The 14,866-nt window shown below is 32.1% G+C and overlaps 1 protein-coding gene across 2 annotated transcripts in view; it reads left to right on the top strand.

Annotated features, from left to right (window-relative positions):
* The first annotated feature begins 601 nt into the window (after window positions 1–601).
* Window positions 602–14,866, top strand: part of LOC119609901 — a 74,781-nt gene continuing 60,516 nt past the window's right edge. For both annotated transcript variants that reach the window (XM_037964930.1, XM_037964929.1), the window contains exon 1: window positions 602–1,905. In XM_037964930.1, coding sequence (XP_037820858.1) covers window positions 606–1,905 — 1,300 coding nt within the window. In that variant the 5' untranslated portion in view covers window positions 602–605. The remainder of the gene's footprint in view (window positions 1,906–14,866) is intronic.

Genomic DNA, 14,866 nt, shown 5'->3' with positions numbered 1-14,866 from the left:
TTCACCTTACATTAGGCCCATTTTCAAAAAAACTTTAAATAAAGTATTTATTTAAAAAAAGTTTAAATTCTTTTTGGAAACAGTGAAGAAATAGCTTTCTAAACTCCTTTGGGCAATTTTTGCTAGGACCATTAGGTGAAATGTTACACTCATTTGAAAAACCCCTGCATTACTATAATGTCCAACTTTGACTCCCTCTAACTGTGGCAGTTCTTGACGGATAGTACAAATTTCATCCAAATCGGAAGACATCAGTTTTGGAAGTTAGGTCACTTGACATGAAATTGCCAATATGTATAACTTATAGGATGGCAAAATTATGTACTATTCTCATGAAAGTGAACGGTACAAAAATGGAGTCGATTTTATATGCCGGATACTTGAAAACAACTTAAATGTTATTTTAGTATTTAAAAAAGAAAAATTTATTTTGTAATATTTTCAATCATTTCTAACCATTATTTAAATCCAAAATCAAACAATGTGAAAAAACTTAAACTTTTCGTTATTATTATTATTACTAAATAACATGTTATTTCTACAATATCTTACTCCAAATTCTTCAAATGCCATGTGATTTTTTTCTCCTTTTTTTAGTTATAAAAATGACTATAAAATGGCGACAGAAATACAAAAACAGAAAAGATATGCAACAACGACAGCAGCAACAACAATGTCAAATGGAGCCAAACGCAGTAGTGGCAGCATCAACGACAACAATACCAATAACAACAACAACAACAAAAGCAATAAGCCTCAATAACTATCAAAATAACAATATAAACCAGAGCAGCTGCAACAGCAGCAGCAACAACAACCCGAACAAAAAGAATGTGCAAGACGATGTGGCAAACATGAGCAATTTAACTAATGGTTTTAAAGTGCAGCAAAAACAAAGACAACAAGAGCTGCAACAACAAATAAACTTTAATAACAATTGTTTTACGAAAACAACTCCAACTACTTCCACTTGCAACACAACTACAACTCACACAACTGCAATAACTACAGACACATATGTTGGCATGAGATGTAGCAACAAAACAATAGAACAACACAAACTACAACAACATAATGTTAGTGAAAAACAAAAACAAATAGAGAAGCTACAGCTCAAGGAAACCGAAAAGTTGCAACCAGATTTAACATTGAGACAATGTGCCCCATCAATGGATGTGATAGAAAATGCAATAACATTAAAATGGCGCCACAAACAACTGCAGCAACAAAAGCAATACACATACAGTAGTAACAACAACATTAACGACAACAATTGTTTGCATAAACCAAGTTGGTATGCCACCACCATCAGTCCTACACTACCAGCTACACCAACGACGACCATTGACACTTTATTAACTCCCTTAAATACTGCCACAAATGCACTACAAACCAAACAAACAACAGCAGCAACAACTACAACAAAAACAATAATGGATTGTGATATTCAACGAAAATCGAGAGTTATCGTTGATTCTTTGCATATGAAATCAACACTTGCCACAAACATTGCCACAACAATGATGACACACCACAAACTGCCAACATTTTTTATTATATTCATTTGTTTGCTTGCCACAACAACAGCAGCAAAATCATCATCGTCATCATCAGCACCATCATTGTCGTCCTTTTCATCACTTGCGGCTCTTAATAACTCCTCAATACAGCCGCAAGAATCACCTGTAGTAGCTGCTGTGTCATCATCATCAGCGTCGTCATCATCATCCTCATCGTTAACGCCTGACCTCACTGCCAAATCACTACCCATGTTGGCCTCTACCATTCCACAGTGTTCCCTTTCCGAATACAGCTGTACAAATGGTCGCTGTGTGCCTCTAAGTAAATATTGTAACAATATCAATGACTGTGGCGACGGCAGTGATGAACCACGATTTTGTACACGTAAGTTTTTTTTGCAAAATTATTTAACCCAAATTCAGAAATCAATATGAATGTAAAGATATTAAGATGTTCAGATTCCAAATAAAAATATTGGTCTAAAAATCAGACTATAGGATAAACTATAGACTAGACTATAGACTAGACTATAGACTAGACTATAGACTAGACTATAGACTAGACTATAGACTAGACTATAGACTAGACTATAGACTAGACTATAGACTAGACTATAGACTAGACTATAGACTAGACTATAGACTAGACTATAGACTAGACTATAGACTAAACCATAGACTAGACTATAGACCAGACTATAGACTAGACTATAGACTAGACTAGAGACTAAACCATAAGACTAGACTATAGACTAGACTATAGACTAACTATAGACTAGACTATAGACTAGACTATAGACTAGACTATAGACTAGACTATAGACTACTATAGACTATAGACTAGACTATAGACTAGACTACTAGACTACTAGACTATAGACTAGACTATAGACTAGACTATAGACTAGACTATAGACTAGACTATAGACTAGACTATAGACTAGACTATAGACTAGACTATAGACTAGACTATAGACTAGACTATAGACTAGACTATAGACTAGACTATAGACTAGACTATAGACTAGACTATAGACTAGACTATAGACTAGACTATAGACTAGACTATAGACTAGACTATAGACTAGACTATAGACTAGACTATAGACTAGACTATAGACTAGACTACAGGCTAGACTATAGACTAGACTATAGACTAGACTATAGACTAGACTATAGACTAGACTATAGACTAGACTATAGACTAGACTATAGACTAGACTATAGACTAGACTATAGACTAGACTATAGACTAGACTATAGACTAGACTATAGACTAGACTATAGACTAGACTATAGACTAGACTATAGACTAGACTATAGACTAGACTATAGACTAGACTATAGACTAGACTATAGACTAGACTATAGACTAGACTATAGACTAGACTATAGACTAGACTATAGACTAGACTATAGACTAGACTATAGACTAGACTAGACTATAGACTAGACTAGACTAGACTATAGACTAGACTATAGACTAGACTATAGACTAGACTATAGACTAGACTATAGACTAGACTATAGACTAGACTATAGACTAGACTATAGACTAGACTATAGACTAGACTAGACTATAGACTAGACTATAGACTAGACTAGACTATAGACTAGACTATAGACTAGACTATAGACTAGACTATAGACTAGACTATAGACTAGACTATAGACTAGACTATAGACTAGACTATAGACTAGACTATAGACTAGACTATAGATAGACTATAGACTAGACTATAGACTAGACTATAGACTAGACTATAGACTAGACTATAGACTAGACTATAGACTAGACTATAGGCTAGACTATAGACTAGACTATAGACTAGACTATAGACTAGACTATAGACTAGACTATAGACTAGACTATAGACTAGACTATAGACTAGACTATAGACTAGACTATAGACTAGACTATAGACTAGACTATAGACTAGACTATAGACTAGACTATAGAATAGACTATAGACTAGACTATAGACTAGACTATAGACTAGCTATAGACTAGACTATAGACTAGACTATAGACTAGACTATAGACTAGACTATAGACTAGACTATAGACTAGACTATAGACTAGACTATAGACTAGACTATAGAAGACAAGCTAGACTATAGATAGACTATAGACTAGACTATAGACTAGACTATAGACTAGACTATAGACTAGACTATAGACTAGACTATAGACTAGACTATAGATAGACTATAGACTAGACTATAGACTAGACTATAGACTAGACTATAGACTAGACTATAGACTAGACTATAGACTAGACTATAGACTAGACTATAGACTAGACTATAGACTAGACTATAGACTAGACTATAGACTAGACTATAGACTAGACTATAGACTAGACTATAGACTAGACTATAGACTAGACTATGACTAGACTATAGACTAGACTATAGACTAGAGATAGACTAGACTAAGACTAGACTATAGACTAGACTATAGACTAGACTATAGACTAGACTATAGACTAGACTATAGACTAGACTATAGACTAGACTATAGACTAGACTATAGACTAGACTATAGACTAGACTATAGACTAGACTATAGACTAGACTATAGACTAGACTATAGACTAGACTATAGACTAGACTATAGACTAGACTATAGACTAGACTATAGACTAGACTATAGACTAGACTATAGACTAGACTATAGACTAGACTATAGACTAGACTATGACTAGACTATAGACTAGACTATAGACTAGACTATAGACTAGACTATAGACTAGACTATAGACTAGACTATAGACTAGACTATAGACTAGACTATAGACTAGACTATAGACTAGACTATAGACTAGACTATAGACTAGACTGACTAGACTATAGACTAGACTATAGACTAGACTATAGACTAGACTATAGACTAGACTATAGACTAGACTATAGACTAGACTATAGACTAGACTATAGACTAGACTATAGACTAGACTATAGACTAGACTATAGACTAGACTATAGACTAGACTATAGACTAGACTATAGACTAGACTATAGACTAGACTATAGACTAGACTATAGACTAGACTATAGACTAGACTATAGACTAGACTATAGACTAGACTATAGACTAGACTATAGACTAGACTATAGACTAGACTATAGACTAGACTATAGACTAGAACTATAGACTAGACTATAGACTAGACTATAGACTAGACTATAGACTAGACTATAGACTAGACTATAGACTAGACTATAGACTAGACTATAGACTAGACTATAGACTAGACTATAGACTAGACTATAGACTAGACTATAGACTAGACTATAGACTAGACTATAGACTAGACTATAGACTAGACTATAGACTAGACTATAGACTAGACTATAGACTAGACTATAGACTAGACTATAGACTAGACTAGACTAGACTATAGACTAGACTATAGACTAGACTATAGACTAGACTATAGACTAGACTATAGACTAGACTATAGACTAGACTATAGACTAGACTATAGACTAGACTATAGACTAGACTATAGACTAGACTATAGACTAGACTATAGACTAGACTATAGACTAGACTATAGACTAGACTATAGACTAGACTATAGACTAGACTATAGACTAGACTATAGACTAGACTATAGACTAGACTATAGACTAGACTATAGACTAGACTATAGACTAGACTATAGACTAGACTATAGACTAGACTATAGACTAGACTATAGACTAGACTATAGACTAGACTATAGACTAGACTATAGACTAGACTATAGACTAGACTATAGACTAGACTATAGACTAGACTATAGACTAGACTATAGACTAGACTATAGACTAGACTATAGACTAGACTATAGACTAGACTATAGACTAGACTATAGACTAGACTATAGACGACTATAGACTAGACTATAGACTAGACTATAGACTAGATATAGACTAGACTATAGACTAGACTATAGACTAGACTATAGACTAGACTATAGACTAGACTATAGACTAGACTATAGACTAGACTATAGACTAGACTATAGACTAGACTATAGACTAGACTATAGACTAGACTATAGACTAGACTATAGACTAGACTATAGACTAGACTATAGACTAGACTATAGACTAGACTATAGACTAGACTATAGACTAGACTATAGACTAGACTATAGACTAGACTATAGACTAGACTATAGACTAGACTATAGACTAGACTATAGACTAGACTATAGCTAGACTATAGACTAGAGATAGACTAGACTATAGACTAGACTATAGACTAGACTATAGACTAGACTATAGACTAGACTATAGACTAGACTATAGACTAGACTATAGACTAGACTATAGACTAGACTATAGACTAGACTATAGACTAGACTATAGACTAGACTATAGACTAGACTATAGACTAGACTATAGACTAGACTATGATAGACTATAGACTAGACTAGACTATAGACTAGACTATAGACTAGACTATAGACTAGACTATAGACTAGACTATAGACTAGACTATAGACTAGACTATAGACTAGACTATAGACTAGACTATAGACTAGACTATAGACTAGACTATAGACTAGACTATAGACTAGACTATAGATATAGACTATAGACTAGACTATAGACTAGACTATAGACTAGACTATAGACTAGACTATAGACTAGACTATAGACTAGACTATAGACTAGACTATAGACTAGACTATAGACTAGACTATAGACTAGACTATAGACTAGACTATAGACTAGACTATAGGCTAGACTATAGACTAGACTATAGACTAGACTATAGACTAGACTATAGGCTAGACTATAGACTAGACTATAGCTAGACTATAGACTAGACTATAGACTAGACTATAGACTAGACTATAGACTAGACTATAGACTAGACTAGACTAGACTATAGACTAGACTATAGACTAGACTATAGACTAGACTATAGACTAGACTATAGACTAGACTATAGACTAGACTATAGACTAGACTATAGACTAGACTATAGACTAGACTATAGACTAGACTATAGACTAGACTATAGACTAGACTATAGACTAGACTATAGACTAGACTATAGACTAGACTATAGACTAGACTATAGACTAGACTATGACTAGACTATAGACTAGACTATAGACTAGACTATAGACTAGACTATAGACTAGACTATAGACTAGACTATAGACTAGACTATAGACTAGACTATAGACTAGACTATAGCTAGACTATAGATAGACTATAGACTAGACTATAGACTAGACTATAGACTAGACTATAGACTAGACTATAGACTAGACTATAGACTAGACTATAGACTAGACTATAGACTAGACTATAGACTAGACTATAGACTAGACTATAGACTAGACTATAGACTAGACTATAGACTAGACTATAGACTAGACTATAGACTATAGATATAATACGATTCACTGTTCTTTTCTAAACTATTTCTGTAACCCACAGTTAGTTTTATTGTTCATTTCACATTTTTGGTTTTAGTACTCACAATTAAAATGATTTTCAATGAATTTTTTTAAAACTTTATAGTTTTAACACGCAACACTCACGTAAATACCCACGAGTGTCCGCAAATAAGTTGTCAGGTTAAATTGTTTCCAAATGAAGTCATAATAAATAGTCATATGATTATAGTGTCATTATTTAATAATAAATCAATTTAAGTTTTAAAATATCAAAAATAATATTTTCAAAGTGCTTGGACATGTTGTGTTGTAGTTGGTAGAAATGCATTTTTGCAATAAATCGTGATAATGATGGTCTTTGGTTGTATGGTCGGTTAGTTGATTGGTTGTTTATTGGTTTGGGAACTCTTTAAATGTCAGAAATGTTTCACACTGTCTGGGGGAGTAACAAAAGGTGGGTTTTAATAATATAAATTAGCTTTAAGTGATATTGAAAGGAAATAATTTTGAAATCAATTTCTAGAAACATAAAAAGGACTTCTAATTTAAGGTTATTTATTTACACAGATATTGTGGTAAACATTATTAATATTATTCATAGAATTTATTATACGACTAATTAAGATTTTTATTATATTAATTAAATTTTCAAATTGATTATGGTATATTATATTGCTATTTTCATATTAACTAGTATTTATTTGAAAATAGCAATTGAATTCTATAATAAAAAAATAATATAGTATAATCAATTAATAACTAAAAGATTTTTCCAAAAAAATTTGCATTTAAATAAGCAAAAAATAATTACAATTAACATGATATTCCCACACAGATTTATTTAAATTAATTTAAAACAGATTTAGGCATTTAACATGACATCGAGCGTATTCAGTAAGCAAAATATGCTTATTGATATTAAGGATGTTGTTTTCCACCAAACTAGACTATGGACTAAACTATTTAAACACTATTACTTATAACTAGTCAATACAGTAGACTAAACTTTAAGACCATTAACTAGACTATTGACAAAACAATACAATAGATTATAGACTATACTATAATCTATACTATATACAAAACTATAGACAAGGCTCTACACCAGACTATAGACTAGATATATATAGAATAAACTATAGACTAGACAGTAAACTAGACCATAGACTAGACCATAGACTAGACCATAGACTAGACGATAGACTAGACGATATACTAGACGATAGACTAGACGATAGACTAGACGATAGACTAGACGGTAGGACTAGACTATAGACTAGACTATAGACTAGACTATAGACTAGACTATAGACTAGACTATAGACTAGACTATAGACTAGACTATAGACTAGACTATAGACTAGACTATAGACTAGACTATAGACTAGACTATAGACTAGACTATAGACTAGACTATAGACTAGACTATAGACTAGACTATAGACTAGACTATAGACTAGACTATAGACTAGACTATAGACTAGACTATAGACTAGACTATAGACTAGACTATAGACTAGACTATAGACTAGACTATAGACTAGACTATAGACTAGACTATAGACTAGACTATAGACTAGACTATAGACTAGACTATAGACTAGACTATAGACTAGATAGACTAGACTATAGACTAGACTATAGACTAGACTATAGACTAGACTATAGACTAGACTATAGACTAGACTAGACTATAGACTAGACTAGACTAGATAGACTAGACTAGACTAGACTAGACTAGACTAGACTAGACTAGACTAGACTAGACTAGACTAGACTAGACTAGACTAGACTAGACTAGACTAGACTAGACTAGACTAGACTAGACTAGACTAGACTAGACTAGACTAGACTAGACTAGACTAGACTAGACTAGACTAGACTATAGACTAGACTATAGACTAGACTATAGACTAGACTATAGACTAGACTATAGACTAGACTATAGATTAGACTATAGACTAGACTATAGACTAGACTATAGACTAGACTATAGACTAGACTATATACTAGACTATAGACTAGACTATAGACTAGACTATAGACTAGACTATAGGCTAGACTATAGACTAGACTATAGACTAGACTATAGACTAGACTATAGACTAGACTATAGACTAGACTATAGACTAGACTATAGACTAGACTATAGACTAGACTATAGACTAGACTATAGACTAGACTATAGGCTAGACTAGACTATAGACTAGACTATAGACTAGACTATAGACTAGACTATAGACTAGACTATAGACTAGACTATAGACTAGACTATAGACTAGACTATAGACTAGACTATAGACTAGACTATAGACTAGACTATAGACTAGACTATAGACTAGACTATAGACTAGACTATAGACTAGACTATAGACTAGACTATAGACTAGACTATAGACTAGACTATAGACTAGACTATAGACTAGACTATAGACTAGACTATAGACTAGACTATAGACTAGACTATAGACTAGACTATAGACTAGACTATAGACTAGACTATAGACTAGACTATAGACTAGACTATAGACTAGACTATAGACTAGACTATAGACTAGACTATAGACTAGACTATAGACTAGACTATAGACTAGACTATAGACTAGACTATAGACTAGACTATAGACTAGACTATAGACTAGACTATAGACTAGACTATAGACTAGACTATAGACTAGACTATAGACTAGACTATAGACTAGACTATAGACTAGACTATAGACTAGACTATAGACTAGACTATAGACTAGACTATAGACTAGACTATAGACTAGACTATAGACTAGACTATAGACTAGACTATAGACTAGACTATAGACTAGACTATAGACTAGACTATAGACTAGACTATAGACTAGACTATAGACTAGACTATAGACTAGACTATAGACTAGACTATAGACTAGCTATAGACTAGACTATAGACTAGACTATGACTAGACTATAGACTAGACTATAGACTAGACTATAGACTAGACTATAGACTAGACTATAGACTAGACTATAGACTAGACTATAGACTAGACTATAGACTAGACTATAGACTAGACTATAGACTAGACTATAGACTAGACTATAGACTAGACTATAGACTAGACTATAGACTAGACTATAGACTGGATTATATACTATAGAAATATAAAATATTAAAGCATTGGAAAAAAAAACAATTTTAGCTTCACAGATCCCCATTTGTTAAACTTTCATTAAGGAATAAGCGTTATAAATACAAAATGTCACATTTGTGTATGTATTAGGGAAAAACAATCTATTATAAAGTGTGTATATATTTTAGACCGTTTGTCATTAACAACAATATTGTTGATTTATTCGTGAGCATCAACAAATAAATAAATAATATTCTGAGATGTGTGAGCTTCATGGGAAATTGATTTATTAATGTTAATAGGCATATAGGTCAACAGAGCTAAACAAAAACAAACTCTTTAAACCTTTAAGGGACAACCAGGATAATAAATATTTACTTTACAAATCAAAATTCTAACGCATACATTTTCTTCGTAAAAGGAATTTGACCTGAGTAAAATGTGTCGTCTATATTGAGTTTTGTTTTTCGTTCCTCAATGGGTTAATTTACCGTACAAAATGAGTGATTGTTATCGTTTTTTTCAATGTGATTGATAAATGACTGTATGTCGTACAAATTTTGTTCCATTGGTCAACATTAATCTATATTTATATTCTTTAGCTTGGGATTGTTTAATGAAATTTGTAAATTAATTATTAATTAAATAAAAACACACATTTATATAAGTTAATGAGTGTATTTAACCTTTACAATTTATTTAAGTACAAAAAACTTGATAAAGTCTTAATTATTATATTCTTTAATTTGAAATACAAAATATATTTTATTTAATCAAAGGATTAAATCGTTTGCAACACCATTTATACTTGAGAAAGGTTTAAACTCAGTTGTCATTTTTAGATAGCATTTATGTTATGCCCTCCAATTAAAATGTTTCTCAGTCAAATGCAGATTAAGTGAAAAATAGATGTAATTTAATACAATAACTCAACACAAAGAAATTAATTAAAAAGAACATAAATTTAATTAAAACGTCAAAAAGTAAAATAAATTCATGATGTTCATTATTTTAATTGATAATTTATAAAAAAAATTGCTAATATAAAAAATATTTTTACAAAATAAAGTGATTTTTTTCCCATTAATAAAACAATAGAAAATTGACTGCATAGAAATTTAAAATGGACATTTTAATTCTAAACAAAAACAGTATCATTAGGGAAATAAATGTATGCAAATTCATACTTCCGTCATTATTTATACCCCTTATGTTTTTGAAGTGGGAAAATCTAAAAAAATCCTTCACAACTATTTGCAGCTGCTATTTAATACATTACAATATTTTTTGTTCAAATCAAATATTTTACTTGATTACATAAAATTCTGACTTTACATTTGTAGCAGATTTAAATGAATTTTTAATTAAGTTTCATTTGAAAAAAGACAACATCATTATGGTTAAAATAGAGACATAAATAATGATTATAACACATACGAATACAGGAATTTCTAAACTATTAGAGGAGTTTTTCTTAGCCTATAGTCTAGTCTATATAGTCTAGTCTATAGTCTAGTCTATAGTCTAGTCTATAGTCTAGTCTATAGTCTAGTTATATAGTCTAGTCTATAGTCTAGTCTATAGTCTAGTCTATAGTCTAGTCTATAGTCTAGTCTATAGTCTAGTCTATAGTCTAGTCTATAGTCTAGTCTATAGTCTAGTCTATAGTCTAGTCATAGTCTAGTCTATAGTCTAGTCTATAGTCTGCTATAGTCTAGTCATAGTCTAGTCTATAGTCTAGTCTATAGTCTAGTCTATAGTCTAGTCTATAGTCTAGTCTATAGTCTAGTCTATAGTCTAGTCTATAGTCTAGTCTATAGTCTAGTCTATAGTCTAGTCTATAGTCTACTAGTCTATAGTCTAGTCTATAGTCTAGTCTATAGTCGTCTATAGTCTAGTCTATAGTCTAGTCTATAGTCTAGTCTATAGTCTAGTCTATAGTCTAGTCTATAGTCTAGTCTATAGTCTAGTCTATAGTCTAGTCTATAGTCTAGTCTATAGTCTAGTCTATAGTCTAGTCTATGTCTAGTCTATAGTCTAGTCTATAGTCTAGTCTATAGTCTAGTCTATAGTCTAGTCTATAGTCCAATCTATAGTCTAGTCTATAGTCTAGTCTATAGTCTAGTCTATAGTCTAGTCTATAGTCCAATCTATAGTCTAGTCTATAGTCTAGTCTATAGTCTAGTCTATAGTCCAATCTATAGTCTAGTCTATAGTCTAGTCTATAGTCTAGTCTATAGTCTAGTCTATAGTCTAGTCTATAGTCTAGTCTATAGTCTAGTCTATAGTTAGTCTATAGTCTAGTCTATAGTCTAGTCTATAGTCTAGTCTATAGTCTAGTCTATAGTCTAGTCTATAGTCTAGTCTATAGTCTAGTCTATAGTCTAGTCTATAGTCTAGTCTATAGTCTAGTCTATAGTCTAGTCTATAGTCCAATCTATAGTCTAGTCTATAGTCTAGTCTATAGTCTAGTCTATAGTCTAGTCTATAGTCTAGTCTATAGTCTAGTCTATAGTCTAGTCTATAGTCTAGTCTATAGTCTAGTCTATAGTCTAGTCTATAGTCTAGTCTATAGTCTAGTCTATAGTCTAGTCTATAGTCTAGTCTATAGTCCAATTTATAGTCTAGTCTATAGTCTAGTTATAGTCTAGTCTATAGTCTAGTCTATAGTCTAGTCTATAGTCTAGTCTATAGTCTAGTCTATAGTCTAGTCTATAGTCTAGTCTATAGTCTAGTCTATAGTCTAGTCTATAGTCTAGTCTATAGTCTAGTCTATAGTCTAGTCATAGTCTAGTCTATAGTCTAGTCTCTAGTCTAGTCTATAGTCTAGTCTATAGTCTAGTCTATAGTCTAGTCTATAGTCTAGTCTATAGTCTAGTCTATAGTCTAGTCTATAGTCTAGTCTATCTATAGTCTAGTCTATAGTCTAGTCTATAGTCTAGTCTATAGTCTAGTCTATAGTCTAGTCTATAGTCTAGTCTATAGTCTAGTCTATAGTCTAGTCTATAGTCTAGTCTATAGTCTAGTCTATAGTCTAGTCTATAGTCTAGTCTATAGTCTAGTCTATAGTCTAGTCTATAGTCTAGTCTATGTCTAGTCTATAGTCTAGTCTATAGTCTAGTCTATAGTCTAGTATAGTCTAGTCTATAGTCTAGTCTATAGTCTAGTCTATAGTATAGTCTAGTTATAGTCTAGTCTATAGTCTAGTCTATAGTCTAGTCTATAGTCTAGTCTATAGTCTAGTCTATAGTCTAGTCTATAGTCTAGTCTATAGTCTAGTCTATAGTCTAGTCTATAGTCTAGTCTATAGTCTAGTCTATAGTCTAGTCTATAGTCTAGTCTATAGTCTAGTCTATAGTCTAGTCTATAGTCTAGTCTACAGTCTAGTCTATAGTCTAGTCTATAGTCTAGTCTATAGTCTAGTCTATAGTCTAGTCTATAGTCTAGTCTATAGTCTAGTCTATAGTCTAGTCTATAGTCTAGTCTATAGTCTAGTCTATAGTCTAGTCTATAGTCTAGTCTATAGTCTAGTCTATAGTCTAGTCTATAGTCTAGTCTATAGTCTAGTCTATAGTCCAATCTATAGTCTAGTCTATAGTCTAGTCTATAGTCTAGTCTATAGTCTAGTCTATAGTCTAGTCTATAGTCTAGTCTATAGTTAGTCTAGTTGTCTATAGTCTAGTCTATAGTCTAGTCTATAGTCTAGTCTATAGTCTAGTCTATAGTCTAGTCTATAGTCTAGTCTATAGTCTAGTCTATAGTCTAGTCTATAGTCTAGTCTAAGTCTAGTCTATAGTCTAGTCTATAGTCTAGTCTATAGTCTAGTCTATAGTCTAGTCTATAGTCTAGTCTATAGTCTAGTCTATAGTCTAGTCTATAGTCTAGTCTATAGTCTAGTCTATAGTCTAGTCTATAGTCTAGTCTATGTCTAGTCTATAGTCTAGTCTATAGTCTAGTCTATAGTCTAGTCTATAGTCTAGTCTATAGTCTAGTCTATAGTCTAGTCTATAGTATAGTCTATAGTCTAGTCTATAGTCTAGTCTATAGTCTAGTCTATAGTCTAGACTATAGTCTAGTCTATAGTCTAGACTATAGTCTAGTCTATAGTCTAGTCTATAGTCTAGTCTATAGTCTAGTCTATAGTCTAGTCTATAGTCTAGTCTATAGTCTAGTCTATAGTCTAGTCTATAGTCTAGTCTATAGTCTAGTCTATAGTCTAGTCTATAGTCTAGTCTATAGTCTAGTCTATAGTCTAGTCTATAGTCCAATCTATAGTCTAGTCTATAGTCTAGTCTAGTCTAGTATATAGTCTAGTCTATAGTCTAGTCTAGTCTAGTATAGTCTAGTCTATAGTCTAGTCTATAGTCTAGTCTATAGTCTAGTCTATAGTCTAGTCTATAGTCTAGTCTATAGTCTAGTCTATAGTAGTCTATAGTTAGTCTATAGTCTAGTCTATAGTCTAGTCTATAGTCTAGTCTATAGTCTAGTCTATAGTCTAGTCTATAGTCTAGTCTATAGTCTAGTCTATAGTCTAGTCTATAGTCTAGTCTATAGTCTAGTCTATAGTCTAGTCTATAGTCTAGTCTATAGTCTAGTCTATAGTCTAGTCTATAGTCTAGACTATAGTCTAGTCTATAGTCTAGTCTATAGTCTAGTCTATAGTCTAGTCTATAGTCTAGTCTATAGTCTAGTCTATAGTCTAGTCTATAGTCTAGTCTATAGTCTAGTCTATAGTCTAGTCTATAGTCTAGTCTATAGTCTAGTCTATAGTCCAATCTATAGTCTAGTTATAGTCTAGTCATAGTCTAGTCTATAGTCTAGTCTATAGTCT

The sequence above is a fragment of the Lucilia sericata genome, unplaced genomic scaffold (genome assembly GCF_015586225.1).
Source record: "Lucilia sericata isolate MDLA Ls3-8-SP2 unplaced genomic scaffold, ASM1558622v1 Contig001082F_arrow, whole genome shotgun sequence".
Taxonomy (NCBI): Eukaryota; Metazoa; Arthropoda; class Insecta; order Diptera; family Calliphoridae; genus Lucilia; species Lucilia sericata.
The sequence above is the reverse complement of the archived record's forward strand: the minus strand, read 5'-3'. Positions and strand labels throughout refer to the sequence as shown.